Source organism: Camellia sinensis, chromosome 3 (genome assembly GCF_055761805.1).
Source record: "Camellia sinensis isolate YWXY chromosome 3, ASM5576180v1, whole genome shotgun sequence".
Classification (NCBI taxonomy): domain Eukaryota; kingdom Viridiplantae; phylum Streptophyta; class Magnoliopsida; order Ericales; family Theaceae; genus Camellia; species Camellia sinensis.
The window spans coordinates 53,809,391-53,832,538 of record NC_138963.1 but is presented as its reverse complement, the minus strand read 5'-3'; the positions used below and the strand labels follow the sequence as shown (position 1 = coordinate 53,832,538).

The following is a 23,148-nucleotide window of genomic DNA, read 5'->3' as shown; positions in this document are numbered from 1 at the left end:
ATTTTACTTTAGTCCTTCCATGTTAACACCCTTGTACTTTTATCAAAATATCACTTTAGCTTTTATATCTTAGTTTTCTTAAATGACATTATTCCACTAAACCCAATTGTAACTTGGTTAGAAGTGTAAGGAATCAACTGAGATAACCAAAAAGTCAGAGCATAAAATGAGATTAGATGTGAAATATAATGGTGCAAATTGTAATTTGCCCTAAAAGATGTCATGGATACACCCATGAACTCTTGATTTATTTTGTCTTCCACTCCAATTGCTAGTTATAAATAAGATTAAATTATAAATATGTCTCCCGAAGTTGACAGAAAAATTAAAATTCGTAACTATCAATAAGCAAAAATGTTAATTGAAATATATTGTTAACTAGCATAAGCATGGGTATAAATAATCAAAAACTAATTTTTAAAATTAAATAATAATCTAAAAAATTTATCTAGAATATTTAGCAAAAATAATTTAGAATCAATTAAATTTTATTCATTTTTATCACAGTTACATATAAATTTTTTTTTTTTTCATTCTTATGTCATTAATTGTGTGCTCTAAGTTCTTAATAATAAATACATGTCATAATTTAATTGGTAAAAATTAAAAAATAAATCACAAAAATTATATTTATGATAATTGACTTAATGATTGATTAATGAAAAGGGTTATTTGCCATGCGACTTGAAATTTTTAAGGGACTGGACGTAATTTATAAAATCATGGGGAATAATTAGTATTTTTAAACAAATCTTAAGAGATGTATTATAATTCACCCTATAAATAATGAGTGCCACTAGCATCAACTCACTCACAGTGAACACAAATTTAGGCGAAAACTTGAGGAGCAAATCTTTGAATGTTGGCACAATAACATGTTAGTCTATGCGAAGGTAAAATCTCACCTCGGATAAAGAGTAAAAGAGACGAGTCTTAATATACATTAGATAGACTTTCCACTTATAGGCTTAAGCTATTAAATAGGTATAAGTTCTAAATAATGTTTGTTGGGCCTTGATGTGGCGTCTATGGACTTTACAATTTCTCCCTATAGATTAGGATGGTATTGATGTGCACTTGTAGGCTCTCTGATTCCCTAACAACTGTCCTGATTCCCTAACAAATGATATTAGAGCCAATAGCAGACGATCTATGGGAAAACTCTTCCGAAGTATCGATGTTGGTGGACTTGGGCTTGCACAGAGACTCTTGATGGAGCAAGAAAAATCCATAGTGACTCTTGATGGAGTAAAGAAAATTCCTAGTGCACGTAAGGTTGGACCGCAACAAAGTGGCTCTCAATAGAGTATGATGGCTCACGACGACGTGTGTGCAAGTGGCTCAAGGTAGACTCAATATTGGAGAGTTATAAATCAAGATTAAGGTGGAGTGTGTAATGATCTACGATAAACTTGCTGATGATAGATCAAGACTCGAGAGGGAGTAAGGCAAGACCTAATATTTGGTTCACACATGAATGGGTACATTGTTGGAGCATATGTGAAGATAAAGTTTCATATCGGATAAAGAGTAAAAGAGATAAATCATAGTATACATTAGATGAATTCTCCACTTATAAGCTTAAATTTTTAAGTGAGTATAAGTTTTAAATAATGTATATTGGGCCTTGATATGACGTTTGTGAACTCTAAAATTTCTCCTCAATAAATTGAACTGATATTATTATACACTTGTAGACTCCCTAATTCCTTAGCACTAGCCATTTACAAAGACTACCCACAGTAGGCCTTGTTTGCCATGATCTAAAAAAGTCAAAAAATCACTATCATATTTAAGTCACATCACTTCTCTACCACATCACTTCAAACCCAATCCATATTTCATAAAAAGTTAAAAAATACACTTATTTAGAACATCCCAAACCACCCCTCAAACTCACAGAATAAAAAGTCTCAAACCAAGAAAAAAACAAAAAACAAAAAAAATGATGACATATTTGTCAACTTTTCCACCATCAACTTTGCCTTACATACACCCTTCCTTGTCTTTCGCATCAACTTTGCCTTGCATACACCCTACCTTGCCTTTAGGTACCCAAGCATCCGCCATAAGCCCTTCCTTGTTTGAATGATTATAGCAAAGATTTATATTTGTTTATAAACTCTCTTGCCAGATAAGTCACACCTGGAGTATGCAATTTGTGTATATATATTCTAGATGAGTGAAAAATATATATATTTATATTATCAATAAAAAGAGTAGATATAAGATGTTTAATCAAAATTAATGAATCGGTGAAACCAGTTGGAGGTCCCATTGGAGTTCTTGGTTATGCCTGGCTCACCCCCTATATCTTTGGTGGAGTTTTGACCCAATCTCCACAACAACAACAACAACAAAAAAGGCCCACATACACAAAAATATAACAGGGTAAAAAACTAATCCAGCTGCGATGATGGCTAAAAATACCCATACTCATCCATCCTCTGTTCTATTAACCTAAAGAACAGAGAGGAAAAGCAAACACAAGAATCACATCTGTTAATTATCCATCTTGGTGCAAACTCAGCCAAACAGCAATCTAAAAAGGAAAGGGCTTCCCTTCATGGGAAATCGGAAGGATTATGAAAAGGGTCATACATTCATTGCAAAGTAGAAAGAAGAACAAAACAAAAAATGTCAACCAGCCCAGATAATGATACACACTATCTTGTAAATGACACTCCTCTCATAAGTTCCGCACAAAATGAAATCATCAAATAAGCTCAAAATCACTGAAATTGTTCATATTATAACGTAAAACTCGAACAACAAACCAATATCATATCTTAATCAGGTTCCACTGTCCCACAACTATTAACATTTATCTCTAGTAAGGCATATAGCATGTCGGACTCAATTGCAAGACCAGATAACTATTTATCAACGCGGCTTTTAATAACATCAAGACCAATTTCAGTTGGGTCAGTTGCTTGCAGCTCCACCTGAATGCCATCTAGTTCCCTCTTGAATCTGTCCTTGGAGCTTGCATAAATCATTTTGCTCCTCACCCGTGATGTATCAGGGGACCTTTGTGCAAACAATAAATAAATCAAACATAAACGATAATGGTAATAGAATCAGGGCTCCAGAAAAGGAACAAACTGATAAGATAACATTACCACGCAATGAAGAAAATCCGGCTCTTTTGGCAATTCTCTTCTGTCACAAAGTCATAATCATAGACAGCATACCGACACTCATCAGCAGGAAGGCTTGCAGTGAAATCCTCATAGCTCTCAGCTGGCTCGCCAACCTTTTCCACAATAACCTGCTTTTGCTTCTCCTCAATCTTGAATACTATGAACCGATAAGTTCTTTTTGCCTTTAACTCCAGAAACTTCAGCTTGCAGTCATCATGCACAGCCATCCCTGACGCTGCATTAGCCTGTACACAGGATGGACAAAAGCCAATATGACAACGAAAATGCAAATGAGTACACTAAATTTGCAAAGTAAGCTTCCCACAAGTTCTCTATGATACTGCCAAATCAACTTCCCATTAGTAAATAACATTGATCTCCCTCAATCCTTTGTTTTAATCAACATCTACATCATTCTGTTTCATTTTTATTTATTCCTTCCTTAAAAAAAAAATTGTTTTTCCTTTTTTCTTATCCTCAATGATGGCGTGAGCAGTGAAGAATCAAACAACCTCATATGATGTATTTTAGTACCTAAATCAATTGACTTAATTACAGCAGAAGAAAGCAAATGCAGAGTTGAAACACAAGGGGATTCAATTTTTGTTATCTTCCAATACCGTTCTGACAACAAACTGAGATGCGAGGAAAATTCTCAAAAGATGAGGAACATAGAAAGAAATTAGGATTTGGTTTTCAAGGACAATAAAAAGTACTGCTGACACCACACCAGATAACTACTCCAAAAAGGCTCAAAAGACGGTACAATTTTTTTAATTGGTTATAAATCACAAAATAAGTAGAAGTTTTTTGTTCACAAAGTCTACAGTTGACCCTTTTTTTCTCCAAAAAACCCAACTTCAAAATCTCTAGCTCTTTCAACATGTAACCAAACTCCAAAGGTATAAAAATATATGTATCCTAGTGTGGACATTTGTATTACATCTATGCCTCTTACTATGTACAAAATATATTAAAAACTGTTATAAACTAATCCAACTCCATTTCCTACTAAACAAAAGCTGGGGGCCTACAATATCACATTGTAAAGGGTAGCCATTTTGCCCAAATAATTATAGTACATAGAGATGAAGGAAATTTCAACGCCTAAGAACAAGGAACTAGAAAGATTGAACTGCAGGCCCCTAAGCAAATCATGTTCACACTGATTTTAATTTTTTCTTTCTACAACTTACTAATTTAATCAGTCAGCCAATTAATTAATCAAGAAAGTTAAAAAAAAAATAATTTGTTTCCACTTTGTCAGTTCAAATTTTACAAGTGCAGGCCTGTCCTCACAAAATTTCCATATCTTCCACCTAAGAAGTACCAACACGGATACAGATGCGGACACGGATGCGAACATGGGACATGGATGCGGACACGGGACACGGCGGGGACATGCCAATAAAATATGTTTTCGTATACTTTTATTTACTATCTAGGTTAGTATTACATACACAAATAATCAATATTAACAAAAACTAACAGTAAATTCTATATTTTTTTTAAAAAATGCACTTTTACATTAACACTTAAAGTTTTATATCCTTTTTTAGGGATCATCTATTAAGTATTTAAATATAAGAAAGTAATAATAAACATTCAACATCCAACATTCATCAAAAGCACTAAAGAAATACGAGTTTTTGTATATTGAAATCATTGCATAATTGTCACATTACAGTGTTATCAAACACCTCATTTTTCAATGTATGTGATAAAACAATTATTCATCCATTAATCGATCTCCTGTTCGATTGTACAATCAAATCTTTATAAATTTCATGCTAAAAAGTCTCTAATGCCTCGTTTGGGAACATATTTTTTTAGTAACTTTTTGACTAAAATATGATGTAAAAAAAATTAGTATGTTTGGGATGGCTTTTTTATTTTTTATGAAAAGAAGTGCAAAAATTAGAGAGAAAATGAATCTCTGACTTTTTGTATAGATTGTTAGCTTTTTGATTTTTTTTAGTGACTTTTTGACTTTCAGACTAAAAAGTGATGTTGCCGAGGCCTGAAGAGATAGACCCTTTGTATCCAATGTCCCCTATCATCTTGTTCTAAACATTCTCTCTATCACATGATCAATCTCTTGAACACTAATTATGTGGTGGTTTTGAATTAGAAACACAGAAGAGAATGGGATAGAGATGATTTGTACGGTTAAGAAAAGCTAATTTCATAATCAAGTAATTGAAACTTAAAAAAAATTGGTTTTGACTCTTTGTAGTGGGTTCAATTTGTATAAATTAGCCGAGTCAATTTTACTTTAAAATATAAATTTTTTTTAAAAAAATCTACTGATTTTTCAAAACCTAGTGGGGTCAATTGACACCACGACACCACAACTCCATGGTGTATAAATTTTAATATAATTGTTGTTATTTTATTAAACAAACTAAAATCATATAATTTATATTTTCAAGTTATAGAGGTAACACAATACAAAACTTACAAGTTACAACTACATATAAAAATTATGTTCAATCTTTAATGTTGAGTGAACAAATAAAAAACTAGAAGTTGAAAGATGAGAGAATGAACAAAAAATTGACCTTTAAATGTACTCGTCACCACCGTTACAAAACAGCTGTAACATCCCATTATTCGCATTACGTAAGGGTGGTGGCTGTTACGGCTATGAAATTCAAACACACTGCTATAACGGCTGTAATAGGCAGCGGTAACTAGCAATATGGTCATGTAATGGTTACAGCCCACTTATAAAACCATAACAGAATTGAACCATATAAAATTGAATTCAGATACAAAATCAAACGTTTCCAACAACAAGAATCACAAAGAAAATCAACTTCGTTTCCTAATAGTCATAGAACTAGTAAGTCCATCGAGTAACAATCAAATCTAAAATATACATATCTACTATACGAAATATACACCTAAAGTCAAAATCAACCCATAAATCCCAACAAACCCCATCATACAAATCTGAATTAACACGACATTGAGATCAACGGCCAAAACTAGTTCAAATCATATCTATGAGCTGAAAATTGAAGTTATACACAATCAATCAAGGCCGAATCAGAGAAGTATTTTTAGGGTTTCTCGGTACAAACCACGGAGATCACAGATCAACAAGAAAAACACCAACAAATTCAAAGTACTAATATGCCTACATAAAGATTATTAGCATATGTACATACAGCATACACATTTAGCAGAAAAAAAAGATGTTAAATGCGCCGTTATAGTTCGAAAGACTCACCATGGTGTAGAGTTGTGATCGGAGAAGATCGAGGGGTCGATTGAATGGAAATGGAGAGAGAAAATTTAGGGCAAAGATGATATGGAAATGTAGAGAGAGAGAAAGAGACAGTTTGAGTTGTTCTCACAGATAACACAGGGAGAGAGAGAGAGAGAGAGAGAGAGAGAGAGGACTCTGGAATTCAGGTCTTGGCTTTCGGTGGCTCACCTATATCATGAATCATGATGGTGGATGGTGGTCACAACAGCAACAATAGAGAACCGTAGGGCCAATGGGAATGGAACACGTGGTCAAAGGTTAAATGTCGAATATACCCCTAACCCCGTTTGTTTTCCAGAATAGAATTGTGGGAAATGTTAATGAAATGATTAAGGGGTCTTTTGGGAACACATTAAAAAAGTTAATTTTTTGATTTTTTAATTTTTTAACTTAAAAAAGTCAAATCTTTTACTTAAAACAATTCAGTTTTTTGTCAAAAAAAAATCAAAAATTAAAAAGTCAATATTTTACTAACTTTTCAAAACATCACTAAATAAAATTATATTTGTTTTTGATAATAGTGGTTAGTTTAGTGATGGTTAAATTATTACTTTATAAAAGAAATATAAAATATTAAAACAAATAAAATTATAATTTTTACTTAACAAAAAATATAAAAATATTAAATATTAATGTTTAAAAAAATGCCCAATATATAAAAAATAAAAAAGCGAAACGGAGGACTAATTTCTTAATACCACCTCCAACTATTCCATCTCAATCCCAACACCAAGATTCATCCTAATCCCATGAGATTATGAATCATCTCTTCATCTCCCAAAATAAACACAAGTCTCACCTCCATCTCAATCTCATTCTCACATCTATCTTCCAAAATAAACGGGCCTAGAGAAGAGAATGTGCTCCATGACCATGATTGTTTTGCTTCCTGGTAAAAAAATATAAAATATTAAAAAAATAAAATTATAATTTTTACTTAACAAAAAATATAAAAACATTAAACATTAATGTTAAAAAAAATATCCAACATGTAAAAAATAAAAAACCTAAACTAGATGACTAATTTCCTAATACTATCTACACATCTTCCGTCTCAATCCCAATACCAAGACCCATCTTAATCTAATGAGATTATGAATCTACTTTTTATCTCCCAAAATAAACACAACATATGGTGATTTTTACCTCTATTTTAATCCCATTCTCGCATCTATCTCCCAAAATAAACCGGGGCTGGAGAAGAGGATATGCTCCATGACCATGATTGCTTTGCTTGTTCAATTTGGCTTCTGATTTGGAACCAAGAAAAGGATAAGGAAATGAAAAAGATTTAGGGAAAATATAAAAAATATTGTAGGTAGAGAAACTAATTATAAATAGGTGAAATCTTTTTTAAATTGTAATAGAGGTGGGATGGGAGAAAAATAATTATAAATAGATGGAATTTTTCTTTTCTTTTTTCTTTTATCTCTATCCGTCTCTCTAGTAACCAATGTGTATCCTGCTCTTATTACCCTTATTCTCATGAAAATATAAATTGATGTAACAATAACATTATTTTACGTAGTGTCACCAGGTAATACAAAAAAAGGTTATTTACATTAATAGTCCTTATAGTTTGGGACTTATATCACTTTATTTTTTGACTTTTCAATTGTGACACATTTGACCTTGAATTTTAAATTTTGTTCCAAATAAAGACAATTGAAAATATCATTAGATTTTTCAAAGGTAAAATTGTCAATTTGATAAAATATAAACTAATTTGACAAAAATAAATATCAAAAAAATATTTTTAACTTTTTAAAAATTATTTTTATCCACCAATGATAAAATTATGTAAAATTAATAAAAATTACATGATTAATGTTTTTAAATTAATTTTACATGATCATCATCCAAATACATAATAAAAATTAATTTGATAAAAATAAATAAATGTCTAAAAGATTTATCAATTTTACATAATTTTATTTTTAGTAGGTAGAAATAATTTTTAGAAATTTAAAAATATTTGTCTGACACTTATTTTTGTCAAATTAGTTTATATTTTATCAAATTGACAATTTTACTCTTGAAAAATCTAATGATATCTTCAATTGTCCTTATTTGAAATAAGATTCAAAATTCAGTGGTGCTTCTAATTGAACACACCTAATTCACTTTTTACACATCCTTCTTAGTTCACACACCTTAAAAAAATAAATAAATAAATAAAATTTACTTATTACACACACTTTTATTCCAATTATATCCTCATACACACAATTTCCAACCCTCCCAATCCACACACCTTCCACACCAACGATCACCTCGCCGGCGGCGACGCAGCACCACCGTTCCCTTTCACTTCCAGTCGTCATCCCCACCCCTTCCTCCACCACCGGCGACACTACCGCGACCCTCACTTCATCCCCTCTCTCTCTCAGTCACTAAAATGGGGTTTCGGAGGTTGATAGTCGAACCAAATTCGTCTTCTTTCAGATTTAGGTTCTCCTCTCTCTCTCTCTCTCTCTCTCTCTCTCTCTCTATGTGGGTGTGCCGAATTGAGGGTCGCGAAGGGATGGGAGTTGCGGCGGCGATGGTGTTATGTTCCGAAGTGAGAGGTTATGGGGGTGGTGGGGAGGGTGAGTGAGCGATGAACGATAGGGTGGCGTGGGGCTTCGATTCAAGAAGAGGGAGGCTGGAGGGAGGGACGGTGTTGAGGAAGGAGATGACCGAAGGGGAGGGATTGTGTTGGGTATTAGGGTTAGGGTTTTGATTGAAGAAGAAAGGGATATTTTGGTAATTTTATTTTATGATGGAAATGTAATAAAAAAAAATATCATTAAGTGTGTGAGGAGAGAGGAAGTGGTGTGTGTAAATAGAAGCTCCCAAAATTCAGGGTCAAATGTGTCACAATTGAAAAGAAATGGACCAAAGTGACACAAGCCCTAAACTATAGAGACTATTTGTGAAACTTGCCCTAAAAAAAAATCATTTCTCATATACATCTGTAAGTGTTAACCATATGTGGGTCATTACCCTTATCACATGCATGTGTACATGTATTACACTTACATTGCACCATGTTTCTGCAATGCAGATCCTCGGTCGCCCTTTCCTGCGGCCCTCCCTGCCGCCCTCTGCAAAACGACGCCGTTTTGACCAAAACGACGTCATTTTGGTTGAATAGTTATTATTTTTATTTTTTTTTTAATTTCTTCCCCAAAAATTGAATTTCCCGTTTCTTTCATCTTCACCCAACAACTCTATGTTTTGTTTTGTTTAGTCCTGGCGAACTGAGAAAGAAACGGTAAACGAAGAGAGAGAGAGAGATAGTGGACGGGTGCAATGGCGATAGCTACGGCGAAGGACGAAGGATAGTAGAGGGGTGCGACGGCGAAGGATGAAAGATGGCGGAGGGAGGAGATGACGACCATGGCGAAGGACGGAGAATGGCGGAGGCAGGCGACGGCACGACGAGGTAATATCGCGGCGATGACGAGGTAAAATAAGCAACAGAAAATAACAGCCCATTTCATTAATCACGATCATCATTTCAGATTTTTATCGCTGATATATACATATATATAGATATCTATATATTTGTCTTTGTTGTCGGAAATTTCTGAGATTTCCAAAGCTATGTGTGCATTTTTGTGTTATTTGTGATCGCCATTCATGGGTATTGTTTGATTATATTGTGATTTTCCATTTGAATTAAGCCTAAAAAAAATAAACCAAACACTACTTGCACAGTTATCCACCGAAAAAAACAGAGCTCAAGCATATATATATATATATAATTATGCATATACTCCATTATTTTAATACTATAATAATATTCAAATAACATTTTGATTTGTGGAATAAATTATTAATTATGCTCAAGAGTTGGGTAGGATTTATTAATAATATTCAAATAATATATTAATTATGCTTGAGCTCTGTTATACAACGTAAAACTGAACTAAAATGTTATAATATTAAAATAAATGGCTTGAGTGTTTCTGATGAGCTTAAGCTCTGTAATAATATTCAAATAAATTTTTGATGAACTAAAATGTAATAATATTCAAATAAATTTGTGATATGCTTCAGTTCTGTTTGACTATGCTTCAGCTCTATTTCTGATGAGCTCTTTTGATATGCTTGAGTGTCAATTATGTGAATGTGGCTACAAACACAAGACAAAAACAAAATAACTACACAGTTCCTCAGCTTTAATGACAAATTTCAACAAAGGCCAGCGTAGGTGGTATGAAAATTATAACTGGAAGCAGCTGTTTTATATGTATACAAACCCGTAGGCCAAGAAAATTCTCTAAGAATCAGCATGGTGGGACAAATCAAATTTGTAGTCATTAAATCAAGTTGCTATAAAGTTTCCCAACTCAAATGAATTGCTAAAAACAATCCAAGGAAATTATGAATACAAAAAGGCAATTAAAGCAAAAACTCAATTCAACATATCGAGATTTTGTAGGTTTGATAATTTTCAAAATCACAAACTTTGACTTCACCTGATTTTATTATCATAATACTGGATGAACTGATGTAATCTTAACAGACTCAATGTCAAGCCTAGAGTTCCACTAGTGGACCATGAAAAGTAGTACATCAGTTTATTCTTTTGTTTCATCCTCATTTCTTCTGATTATCTTACTTCCCATATCTTTTAGTTTATTTCTCAATTTAATCAATTTCATGATGGCTTTAAATCTGAATTGTTTCTTACAAATAGAGTTACATAATCTTTTGTTTTATTTGTAGGCCCGCTTCTAAAAAATCCTATCCATCAATTTTTGGGAATTAGCTTATCTTATTAGTTGTATGGTACTCAATTATAGGTAATGGAAGAAAATAATGTTGTTGATGAGTTGGGTAATTGTGGTTGGAAGCCAAAATTGGGCATGCCATTTGACTCTGAACAAGCTGCGTATGAGTTTTACAATAACTATGGCGGAAAGGTGGGCTTTGGTATTAGGAAGTCGTATGTACACAAGAACAAACAAACTAAGGAACTAACTTCACGGACTTTTGTATATTATAAAGAGGGAAGTCGGGTATTGATAAGCGAGACCCACTAGTCAAATTTCCGAGACAAGAGGTGAGATGTGGTTGTGGTGCCCGGTTGAGCATCAAGTTAGATAGAAATTTAGGAAAATATGTTGCAATTGATTTTGTTGAACATCATAATCATGAGCTTATGCGTCAAGAGTGCATTCATATGTTGTCATCCCAAAGAAAAATATCTACCACCCAAGCAATTGAAGTAGAATTGGCTTCAGAATCTGGAATTCCTCTTAGGTCTGCTTATGAGCTATTGGGTAGAGAATCTGGTAAAAGAGCATCACTTGGCTTCACCAAATTGGACCAAAAAAATTATTTGAGATCGAAGAGACAAAAAGATTTGGAATATGGAGAAGCGGGTACTGTGTTGCAATACTTTTGTAAGAAAACTATGAAAAATCCATCCTTTTATTATGCAGTCCAATTAGATTGTGAAGAGCGAATAACTAATATATTTTGGGCCGATGCTCAAATGATAATGGACTATGCTCAATTTGGTGATGTAGTGACCTTTGACGCTACTTACAAATTAAATAACGAGTATAGACCTTTTGGGACCTTTGTTGGATTTAATCATCATCGAGAAATAGTTATATTCGGTGTAGCGTTGATGTATGATGAGACTGCCGAATCATTCATATGGTTGTTTCAGATTTTTTTGGAGGCAATGTCAAACAAAGCTCCAAAAACTATTTTCACAGATCAAGATGCTGCGATGGCTAAGGCCATTCCAATTGTCATGCCTTATACAAACCACCGACTTTGCACATGGCATTTGATGCAAAATGCTATGAAGCATGTAAGTTCTCTTTTTGGAGATGTAGGGGTGAAGGGTGTGTTTTCAAAATTTATGCATGAAATTGATGATGAAGAAGAATTTAGAATACAATGGGACCAAATGCTTGATAGGTATGATGTACACAACAATAATTGGTTAAAGCAAACTTTTGGTGTGAAGGACAAATGGGGATGGCCATATATTATGAATTCTTGGGCAGCTGAAATGAGTACTACTCAACTAAGTGAATCATTCAATGCATGTTTGAAGGATTATATCAATTGTGATCATAACTTGATGAAATTTTTCACGCATTTTGAGACGGTGCTCTATGACAAGAGGTATAAAGAATTGGAAGCCGAATATAATTTGTCCCAAAAATTGTCAAGGGTTTCCATTCCAACTTTGATGTTAAAGCAAATGGCAGATATTTACACGAAAATAATTTTTGAGGAATTCCAAAATGAGTACGTGCAATCCATTGAAGCATCCATTGTAGGCACTCGTAATGATGGTGAGAGTACCATATTCACAATTCGAACGATGGTAGATGGAAAAAAAGATAAGAATGTGATAATGGATAGAGATGGTTCTTTGAGTTGTAGTTGCAAGAAGTTTGAAGTGAAGGGCATAGTGTGTCGACATTGTTTGAAGGTGCTTAGAGATATATTTAATGCAACGGACCTTCCTGCACAATACATATTGAAACGATGGACTAAAAAAGTAAGGGCTAAAAGTGTGAAAGATAGCCGTGGGTATGACGTCAAGACCGATGTGAAACTACATCAAAGCGATCGATATAGGTCATTGATGAATATGTTTAGAGCAATAGCAAGTAGAGCCGCTAAAAGTGAAGAAGCTTATCATTTGTTACTTGCAAAAGGTAAACAATTAAGTGTAATGGTTGAAGACAAATTAAGTATGCACACTTGTGGTCAAGTCGAGGTCACTGAATTGAGAAATTCCTCAACTAACACATGCCCACAGAGTGATGAAATAGATTGTCCAATCCAAGCTAAGAGACTAAAGAAAAGACAAGCAACTAGTAAGGGAAGGAGGAGGATCAAGGGCGGGATGGAAAAATCTATTGCAAGGAAGAAAAGAATGCAATCTAACCATGTAATTAATTTTGTTATTTGTTATGTGATATGTGTTATCAATTTTGTGTTATGTGTGTTTGGAAAATAATGAATTAAATAAATTGGTTGTTTGCAGGGTGATGGTTTTTGTACTCCTGAAGGTCAATCTGAGCCTCATGTCACCATGGGTAATATTTGTAGTCAGGTAATATTTACTATTGTGTGCAACTTTGTATCAATCTTGTTGGATTGGTATTTTATGCAACTAGTAATATTTAATTTGGGTCTTTTGTGATACATGCAGGGTGGTTCTTTTTCTGCTTCTCAAGGTCAATCTCAACCTTCTTTATCATTGGGTAATCATTCAATACAAGTAATATTTAATTTTGTATGCAACCTTTGACATGCATAGACCTAAGGGAAATTGAACCTCATACGGAAATTGAACCTCATGTGAATTTTGTATGCAACCTTTCACTTATTTGTTTCTTTATGTTGGTTTACTTTAGGGTGTTTACACTGCACAAGGCCAATCTCGACCTCTTTTTGCCATGGGTAGTAATTATGTTGAGGTAATATATCATATTGTTGGTTTTTTAAAATGAAAATGCATTATTAATTTTTTTTCATTTCACTTATTCTTTTCTTTATGTTGGTTTACTTTAGGGTGTTTACACTGCACAAGGTCAATCTCGACCTCCTTTTGCCATGGGTAGTAATTATGTTGAGGTAATATATCATATTGTTGGTTTTTTAAAATGAAAATGCATTATTAATTTTTTTTCATTTCACTTATTCTTTTCTTTATGTTGGTTTACTTTAGGGTGTTTACACTGCACAAGGTCAATCTCGACCTCATTTTGCCATGGGTAGTAATTATGTTGAAGTAATATATCGTATTGTTTGTTTTTTAAAATGAAAATGCATTATTAATTTTTTTTCATTTCACTTATTCTTTTCTTTATGTTATTTTACTTTAGGGTCATGGTCGTGCAATCTATATTTCTCAATGTCAATCCCAATCTCGACCTGAATCCCAATCTCAACCTCCCTTTGCCATGGGTCGTACAAGTGTTCATGATGTCGTGTATCCTACATATGATGTGAGTTGTAATTGCTTACATACTTTACATTGAAATGGTAGTATAGATTCTATAAATATTTTAATAAATGTACCACTATTGCAGGGAAATAACACGCCTCAGTCCAATGCCGCCTCATTCAATGCCTTTAGTGTATCCCACTCACACATCGTTTCAGGAGTTGCTTTGAGGTACTAGTGTCCAACTGTTGCAAGCTTCACATAGTCCTGCTGACAGTCATGTGGATGGACATCCTTGGAAGGCTTGCACCGAACAATGATCTTATTATATTTGTGGATTTGGGTGTATTTTTTTATATTTGGTGGGATTTGGATATTTTTCATGGACATCTTCTGTATATATTTAATGTTTGGTGGGATTTTGAATTTTTGATTGACATCTTCTGTATGTATTTTTAATGTTTGGTGGGATTTTGAATTTTTGATGGACATCTTTTGTATGTATTTTTAATACTTGGTGGGATTTGGATATTCTTGATGGACATCTTTTGTATATATTTTTAATGTTTGGTGGGAATTTAATATTTGTTATGGACATCTTTTTCAAGTATTTTTAATGTTTGGGAACAATGTTCTTTTGTTCATGTGTATGCATATATAAAGTTCTTATTATTTTCGTCTACAATGCTTTTATTGTGAGGATCACATTAATGTTTGTTTTAGTCAATATTTTGTAGTGGTTGGTGATTAGGGAAGTTGGACAGGTTAAATTCCTTGTGGCACAGGTTCAATTCAAGTGGTACAGATTCAATTCCTTGTTGTTTGTACAAGCAGGCTTTGCCTTCATTTCCTGTTATTTTGCTTGTCTGAACTTGTTACTGTTTCACAGCATGGACAAATGTTTAGGAGTTGAAGAAGCTAGGCATTTTATGATTTCACATAACATCACATTCACTTTCTTTTCATAGCATCAATCTTCATACATCATATACATGACACCCAATTTCATTAATTAACACAATTGACATAGCATAGTAACTTCATTAAATAAACATTGTTTGGATTTTACATGCACATATAAAAGTTTCAAAACTAAATACAAGTTCTACAAGTAGTGGCTTACACTCAGTACAAATACAAGTTCACTTAAACAGCACCACTAGCATGATAAAACCAAGCATCACTATGGTTGTCAACATCATGAATTTGATAGCTTCAAGTCGTTCTCGTTGGTTTGCGTCAAGTCGTTCCAAGATATTCACAACTTCATTGTTTCTAGCAAAATCATAATCATCCCCGCTCTTTTGGATATTTGATCCATTCCCAGTAGGAGGCACTCCCCACGCAAAGTAGTCACAAGCCTTATTTGCACACTTGAAATACAACTTCCCTGGATTTTTCTCTGATTCTGATATGTACACTCCTGTTTTTTCCCCAAATTTGCATCTTTTATTTTGAAAGAATCCAGCATCATTGTTTGAACTCGTTGACATGTCAATCCTAATTACAAGTAAACACAAAAGTCAATTTCAAATGCAACACAGATCTAACCACAGTTGAAGTTAAGAGATGTAGGTAACAAGCATAAGATCATATAACTTCATATTACTAGCCATCAGTTTTCATCAACATCAGTTTTCATAAGCATACTCCTTTACTCTTGGATTTCCTAAACGTAGACTGTCATGTATTTCTAATGTTAGACTGCCAACTCTAGTTTTCATAAGTTTTCATCAAGATTTTTATCAAATGTATTAATTTTTATAAGTATAAGCATAAGCATAAGTTTTCATAATGTTAGACTGTCATGTATTAATTTTTATCAAATGTATAAATGGTGACAAAAGTGATCTCAAGATTGTCATGTGTTTATAGCTGAGTTAGTTGCATTTACAAACTGGAGAGACAGAGCCATCAGAATGCAACAGCTACATCAGAAAAAGAAAAATGGAAAGAAAAAAAAAAGGGCCGTTTCCATCAATTAATTCTTCCAATATTTAGCAGTTGGCATGTCTGCTATCAATCTCTCAGTATTGGTAGGTGATCACGGTCAAGAATCTTTGTCCACAACGTCTCTCTATGTCAAAATATTCACAGCCATTAGATCAAACTGAATTAAATATGATTAACATTTATAAAATTGTTGATTATAAAATTATCAATCCCATTAGCTTGACCTGGAAGAGAGTAAGTTATCCAATTAATTTGAACCTGCCCTTAGTTCCCATTTTGTATCCCCAACCTTGTACCAACATAATCTCAAATCCATGTAAGTTCAAACATAATCTAAGCGATAGGGAGACAAAAATTTAGGGAAAAAAATGTGGATAGTTGGTCACTGAAAAACTCTACTGAGAATTCAAAGTGAAAGACTCTACTGAGAATTCAGTGGCTACTGAGAGTCACCATGCTTGAACTTGCTCAGGTAAATTGGTTCTTGAATTATATATTCACATTCTCATCAATTTCACAAATTTATTCATATATTGTTGGAAGAACAGATATGAAATTTAAATTAGCAGAAAATAATGCAATCTGAACCATGTTGTGCTCACCATGCATTTTTGGGAACTTAATGAAGCATCATTACATTATCATTAAATATTCATACTGAATCGATGTTGTTGAAGCAATCATCACCACCATTCTATTATGGAAAAATCGATTTTTTCAGGTTTTTTTACACAAAGAATTCATGACCAGAGTGATGGAACAGTGAGTGACATTTTCTTAAAATTCAAGCCATTTTGATGACCCTTTTCTACTAAAGTGACAAAATCAACATTTGCCCTGTTTTGTATTGATTTTCTTTACATTTTCTTGGGGGGTATAGCATTACTATTATATTATATATTTGATGATTCTAAAACTGCTAACAATATACACCATGGTTCCTTTCTATCTCAATCATGTTATATCACATTCCTCAGCTTTGATCAGCAAAAAAATTCAGATTAACAGCCGAAGAGCACTTTGATAACAGCCCACAAAAATCAACACATAACAGCCAATCAACACAAAAATTCACAAAAATCAACACATCACAAAATTATGCTTCTAAACCTGTGGAATAACTGACTTAACTCAACCCAACAGCCACAATTTCGAGATAAATTTTAGATTAAGTGTTACAAAAGTTGAATCAAACCAATTAATCATAGAAGAAGGGAAGAGAGAAAGAGATGAAATGAACCTCGTCAAACCAAATGTGTGTTCGTCCATCGCTTCTCTGCCTTCGTCTCTCGCCCTCGCGTTCGTCGACTCTCCCGTTCGATTTGTCCAGCTCTGTTCGTCTCTATTTATCAGAGGGGCAAGGGCACAACGAAAAGGGGCTGAAAAATAAGAGGTGAAAAAAAATATATATATATATATATATCAAGACGACGTCGTTTTGATGCGCCGCAGGGACGACCGCAGGAAAGGACAACCGAAGATCTGAATTCCATGTTTCTGAACAACTGAAGTAAAGGGTGGGTCAAAAAAGGAGGGTAGGGGTTGGGTGGCAATAGTATCCAAGGTTGGAGGTTGTTGGATGCTGAAAGAAAGGTTAGAAGTGGTAGACGGAATACCAATGGTGATAAGGAGGGTTGTGATGGTGATGTAGGAGAGGACTGGGGGTGGAGAGGAAATGTGGTGGTAGCTGAAAATTGTGAAACTTAGTAGTTGCCCAAACACCAAAATTAGGACTCTTTTCAATAGTAGTCTTTCACAACACAAATTGTGAAATTTCACAATTTCAATTTTGTAACTAATTTTGATGGGAAATTTTATGATACACACCCGTTTTGGAATGTGTACCGTATGCTCCAATTACAACATTGGTAGTATTTACTTATAACCTATTATGATGTTAGTTGACTCATTGTTGTGTTTCTCATGATTCATTACGGTGATAATTATGACATATTATAATTATTATATTGGCTATGATTCAAAAAAAAAAATTATTATACATTGTGTTATGTTTAATTATGACTCATTATTTTTTAGTTATGACAAAAAAAAATTTAATTATAATATTTATAATAATTAATATTATAAATATCATAATTTATCTATTCTAAGAATGTGTAGCATAAGAGCATCTCCAACGGTGTAACAAATGTTTCACCAAATCTGAGTCGAAAATGGGTCATTTCCTTAATTTGATACTTCGCGCTCCAACGGTTCAACATCGAATCCATTTCATCAAATTTGCGTTGGTCAACCGGTTGGTTGACCGGCCGGTCGACCGGCCGGTCAACCGGTAACGGCAAAAAATTATTATTATTATTATTTTTTTTTTACCTGTTTGAACCTTTTTTTTTGAATTTTTTGAACTTTTGGTGGTCGACCGGGTGGTCAACCGGCCGGTCGACCGGGTGGTCGACCACCTAGGCAAAAAATTATTATTTTTTTTTTTGAATGGTTTGAACCTTTTTGTGAACTGTCTGAACTTTCTCCGGGGCGACCGGTTGGTTAACCGGTTGGTCAACCGGATGGTCGACCCGTTCCTCTCATCCCAACGGTTAGGAACAGTGCTTTGGTGAAATGCTTCGCCTGCACTCAGTTTGGTACCATTTTTGCTGAATTCTGGATTTGATATCGATTTGGTGAAACCGTTGGAGCTTAAAAAAGTGACTTTTTCACCAAATTTTAAATTTGATGCCAGATTTGGTTCACCGTTGGAGATGGTCTAAGATAATAATATATCAAAACTTTTTCAAAAGCATGAGTTGTCTAAAACTTTTTTTTTTTTTTTTTTGGTGGTAAAACTGTCATCAAGTACTCAAAGTGCATAAAACCTTACGTGGATGGTTTACTTTATGATTATATAATCTAACATTTAAAATGTCTTGACTTTCTTTTTAAGGGAGAAAAGGCAATACGTTGAAAATGTGCAAGCCAGCCAGCCCCCTATTTGGATCAGCTTTATGAGTTAGAAAATTAAATTAAAATGGGTATTTATTAATTATAATAATTTTTATAATAATATTTTACGTAAATTTTTATGATTGATTTTAAAAATATCAAAAAAATAATAATTAGTGTGTTTAATTTTAATTTTTTGAATTTAATTTTTTGAAAATTGAGTTTTTTTATTTTTCGTATTTTTTTGTTTTTAGTGAATATTTTTTAAATTTTAAATAATTTTTTTACTTTTTTAAATGCACCTTATTTAGATGTATCTAAATAGTAAAATATTTATAAAAAATTAATAAATACACAAAAATACAAAAAATATACTGAATTTTTGTTTTTTTTTTTTGTTGTATTTTTTGGTATTTAATGTATTTTCTAAATATTTTTTTCACAAATATTATACTTTTTAAGTGTATTTATGTTAAATGTGTCTAAAAATTTAAAAAAAAAACTACTTAAAATATTAAAAGAAATCATTCAAAACATTAAAATACGAAAAATAAAAAAAATAAATTTTCTGAAAACTGAAAACTAACAAACTGAATGTTATTTGTAACTAATGTATCATGGACGATACAAAAACAAATGGATATAAGCCTTAAAATAAATTATATAATGATAAATTATTTTTTGATACAAAATTTGATTAAAAATTCAATATAATGGTAATACCACGTTATCATTGGTATGTGATATCACTTATTAATGGTAAATAAACACATAAAGAGTGAACCTCACATGTCAAATGTAACTAACAATCTAATAAATTTTATTTCTTTATAGAGATTACTTATACCTAGGGGTGTGCATAATACCGCCGAAACCGCCAAAACCGCACCGAACCGCACCGCCAAGGCAAATTCGTTATTATTTGTCAATCGAACCGCCGGTTTTTGGTAAGAAAAATGACAAATTTTAGTGACACTTTTATCAATCCGCCGGTTTCTATTTTTCTTCCAAACCGCACCGACCCGCACCGCTATTAAATCATGTTTTATAGGATTCTAAAAATTCTTTTTTATTTAAGTTTGCTTATTGTTCTATACCTTAGAATATAGTATTACATTACTGCTCGAGGGGAATTTTATGTATTGTATTTGATCATTGTAGCTTCCACAGATGCTTGTAATGAACTGATGGCATAGTCGTTGATATTATCATGTTGTTGCTACACTTGCTGCATCAGAAGAAAGCTTCGCAAGATGCTTAACATCACGATATCTCTCGTCTTTTTTTTACTCTTTGATTTAAATTTTGTAATTTGAATTATATTTTTTATAAACCGCCAATCCGCCCGAACCGCCAAGGCAAATCCGCCATTATTTGCCAACCGAACCGCCGGTTTTTGATAAGAAAAATGGCAAATTCTAGTGACACTTTTATCAATCCGCCACCCGCCATACGGTTTCTATTTTTCTCTCAAACCGCACCGACCCGCACCGCGCACACCCCTACTTATACCTACATATCACTAATAATGACATCGCCTTTACATTCAAAAAATTTCATAACTAATATGGTTTATTTATAATAGAATCTTCATTTTCAATCAAAATAAGTATTATTATTTTCGTAATTTTTAAAATGTCATTATAATGTTTTATTTAAAATATTTTTTTTATATTTATAAAAAAAAAAATCTCAAAATTCAGGGGCGCGTGACCCCTCCGCCACTAGTTTTATTTATTTATTTTTTTTCTGCTCCCAGTTTTCCAAACCTTTTTCAACTTTCTTTTTTATTTATTGCCATATCGAGCCAAATCTTATTCGACAAACCCCAAAAGCCAGCTTTTTCTATTTGGATATATTTTTTTTAACACATCAGCTTTTGTATACTAATATGTATTTATTTCTTTTAAAAAAAAACCCGAAACTTTTTAGCAACTTTTTGTTTCTCATAACCAAAGTCAATCTAATTTGACAAATGTTTTGTAAGGAGATCTTCAACCTTTACTCATGTTTTTACTTAAACTTAAATAAAATTTTGAATAAAAAACTTCATGTGCATGTAAGTGCCAAAATTGTAAATTTAAAAGTGATTAAATAGTCTGTACCCAAAATATATATATATATATATATATGTAAAAAATAAATTGATAGAGAGAGAATAAATTGTATGTATTATTTATTGATTGATTTAATGTTATATTTATTACAATGATTCATGATTCCTATATATAGAAGAGGGTGAGTGTGTAGTAGGTAAGGAGTAGGTGAAGTGGAGGTGGTAGTAGTGTAGTGGGTTAGGTTTAGTGGAGTAGGTTTAAGTGGGTGAAGTAGGTGATAGGTTTTAACAGCCCCCCGCAAACTCAAGGGGGATAGGAACTAGCCAACTTGAGTTTGGAGAGAGTAACAAAACAAGAAAATAGACGAATACATAAAAGAAAAGAGGATAGGAGACACTGTATGGTCGTGTCAGACCGATGGTGAAGACACTGTATGGTGGTGTCATAACGTTGTAGAGGACACTGGATGGTTGTATCAGACCGATGTAGAAGACAGTTTATGGGGTCATGTCAGACCGTTGTAGCAGACAATGTTGTGATAGTTGTTGTGACAGTTTACGGAGTCTTGCTGGACCCTTGTAGAAACTAACCGAAATCAATGTCGGGACAGTTTACAGAGTCTTGTCGGACCCATGAAGGAGCTAACCGGAATCAATGTCGGGACAGTTTACAGAGTCTTGTCGGACCCTTGAAGGAGCTAACCGGAATCAATGTCGGGACAGTTTACAGAGTCTTGTCGGACCCTTAAAAAATACACTGTATGATGGTGTATATAGGCTGCCCAAATATATATATATATATGGATATATATAGTGAGCCCTCAAAAGTCGCGCCCTCAAAAGGCGCGCCCACTTCATCAAAAGGCGTGCCTGACAGAAAGCGTCGAGCCATCAAAAGGTGAGCCGGAGACGCGGCGAGGCACGTGAGCGACAAAGTGGCGTGTCGGCCTCGGCTATTTAACCAAGGTTGAGGCGGAGACTGTGCAAACCAGTCTGAAACCGCCGAAAAACCTTTGAAAAAACTCTTCCGTTTCTGAGAAAGAGATCCTGGAACACTCTGTTGCCATTCTGTAACCAACCTTTCTCTGAAACACTCAGCAACCCATAACATGGCCTCGTCTTCCCGTTCAGCTACCCAGAATATGGCCTCTTCGTCGCGTGGTCTCCTCACTCTTTTTTCCGACCTCAACGAGTCAACAAGAGAGATAACTGGTGCGGTGGCCAGTGAACCTCAACCAAGCGCCTCTGGTTTTGCTCCGTTGAACTTTCCGATGCGGTCGGTGGAGCAAAAAATGGCGGTGCAAACTGATATTGAGGCCAATCAGTATACTTTGAAGTCATGTGTGGAGACCATGACGGCGGTCACAAACCTGTCGCACCGGCTGCAGAGTAGGACAAATGAGGTGCAGCAGTTAAACGCCCAACTGGCTCTGCTCCAGCGTATGTATAAGGATGCGGGGGCAGAGATAAGTGTGCTAAAGGCGGAAAATAAGGAGCTGAAGCGGAAGGCCACCGTTATGTTCCGATTTGGAGGTCCGCCATATGCTGCAGTGGAGGAGTATGGGGGAGTGAACGTGCTCGGCGGCGTAGAAAACACGGAGGCAGCACCGGCAAGGGCCGCCCAAGACGGAGGCAAGAAGAAGAGACCAGCGACAGAGTAGAGAAGGGATGTCGGTGTGTGGCCGTCTGCAGAAAAGAAAAACAAAGCCGTTGTTGTTGTGGGTGTTGGATTTGCGGGTTTTTTTTTTTTTTTTTTTCCGCTGTAAAATTCTGATCGGGGTTGATCCCCGGCATGAAGAAACAACAAGTTTGTGGAATGATGAATTTTTTTTTTTTTTTTTTGTGAAAAGTAAGGGAATCAAATAATAAAACAAAATATGGAGATGGTGATGAAATGATAAGCATGGTG

The 23,148-nt window shown here is 34.0% G+C and overlaps 2 protein-coding genes and 1 long non-coding RNA gene across 3 annotated transcripts; 1 reads left to right on the top strand and 2 right to left on the bottom strand.

Moving 5' to 3' along the window:
* Positions 1-2,583: 2,583 nt before the first annotated feature.
* On the bottom strand, positions 2,584-6,614 carry LOC114281317 (actin-depolymerizing factor 2-like). The gene is made up of 3 exons (XM_082917471.1): positions 6,379-6,614; positions 3,123-3,388; positions 2,584-3,030 (listed from the first exon to the last, which is right to left on the bottom strand). The coding sequence occupies exons 1-3, from the start codon at positions 6,379-6,381 to the stop codon at positions 2,877-2,879; spliced, it is 423 nt and encodes a 140-aa protein (XP_082773597.1). The 5' UTR covers positions 6,382-6,614; the 3' UTR covers positions 2,584-2,876.
* Positions 6,615-9,016: 2,402 nt separating this feature from the next.
* Positions 9,017-14,570, top strand: LOC145821524 (protein FAR1-RELATED SEQUENCE 5-like). Its single transcript, XM_082918046.1, has 10 exons — positions 9,017-9,118; positions 11,211-11,353; positions 11,416-13,330; positions 13,427-13,495; positions 13,595-13,663; positions 13,800-13,862; positions 13,957-14,019; positions 14,114-14,176; positions 14,271-14,393; positions 14,478-14,570. The coding sequence occupies exons 1-10, from the start codon at positions 9,017-9,019 to the stop codon at positions 14,568-14,570; spliced, it is 2,703 nt and encodes a 900-aa protein (XP_082774172.1).
* Positions 14,571-15,336: 766 nt separating this feature from the next.
* LOC114281318 (uncharacterized) lies at positions 15,337-17,667 on the bottom strand. Its single transcript, XR_003635872.2, has 2 exons — positions 17,526-17,667; positions 15,337-15,832 (listed from the first exon to the last, which is right to left on the bottom strand). It is a non-coding gene; the product is annotated as an uncharacterized LOC114281318 (long non-coding RNA).
* Positions 17,668-23,148: the final 5,481 nt, after the last annotated feature.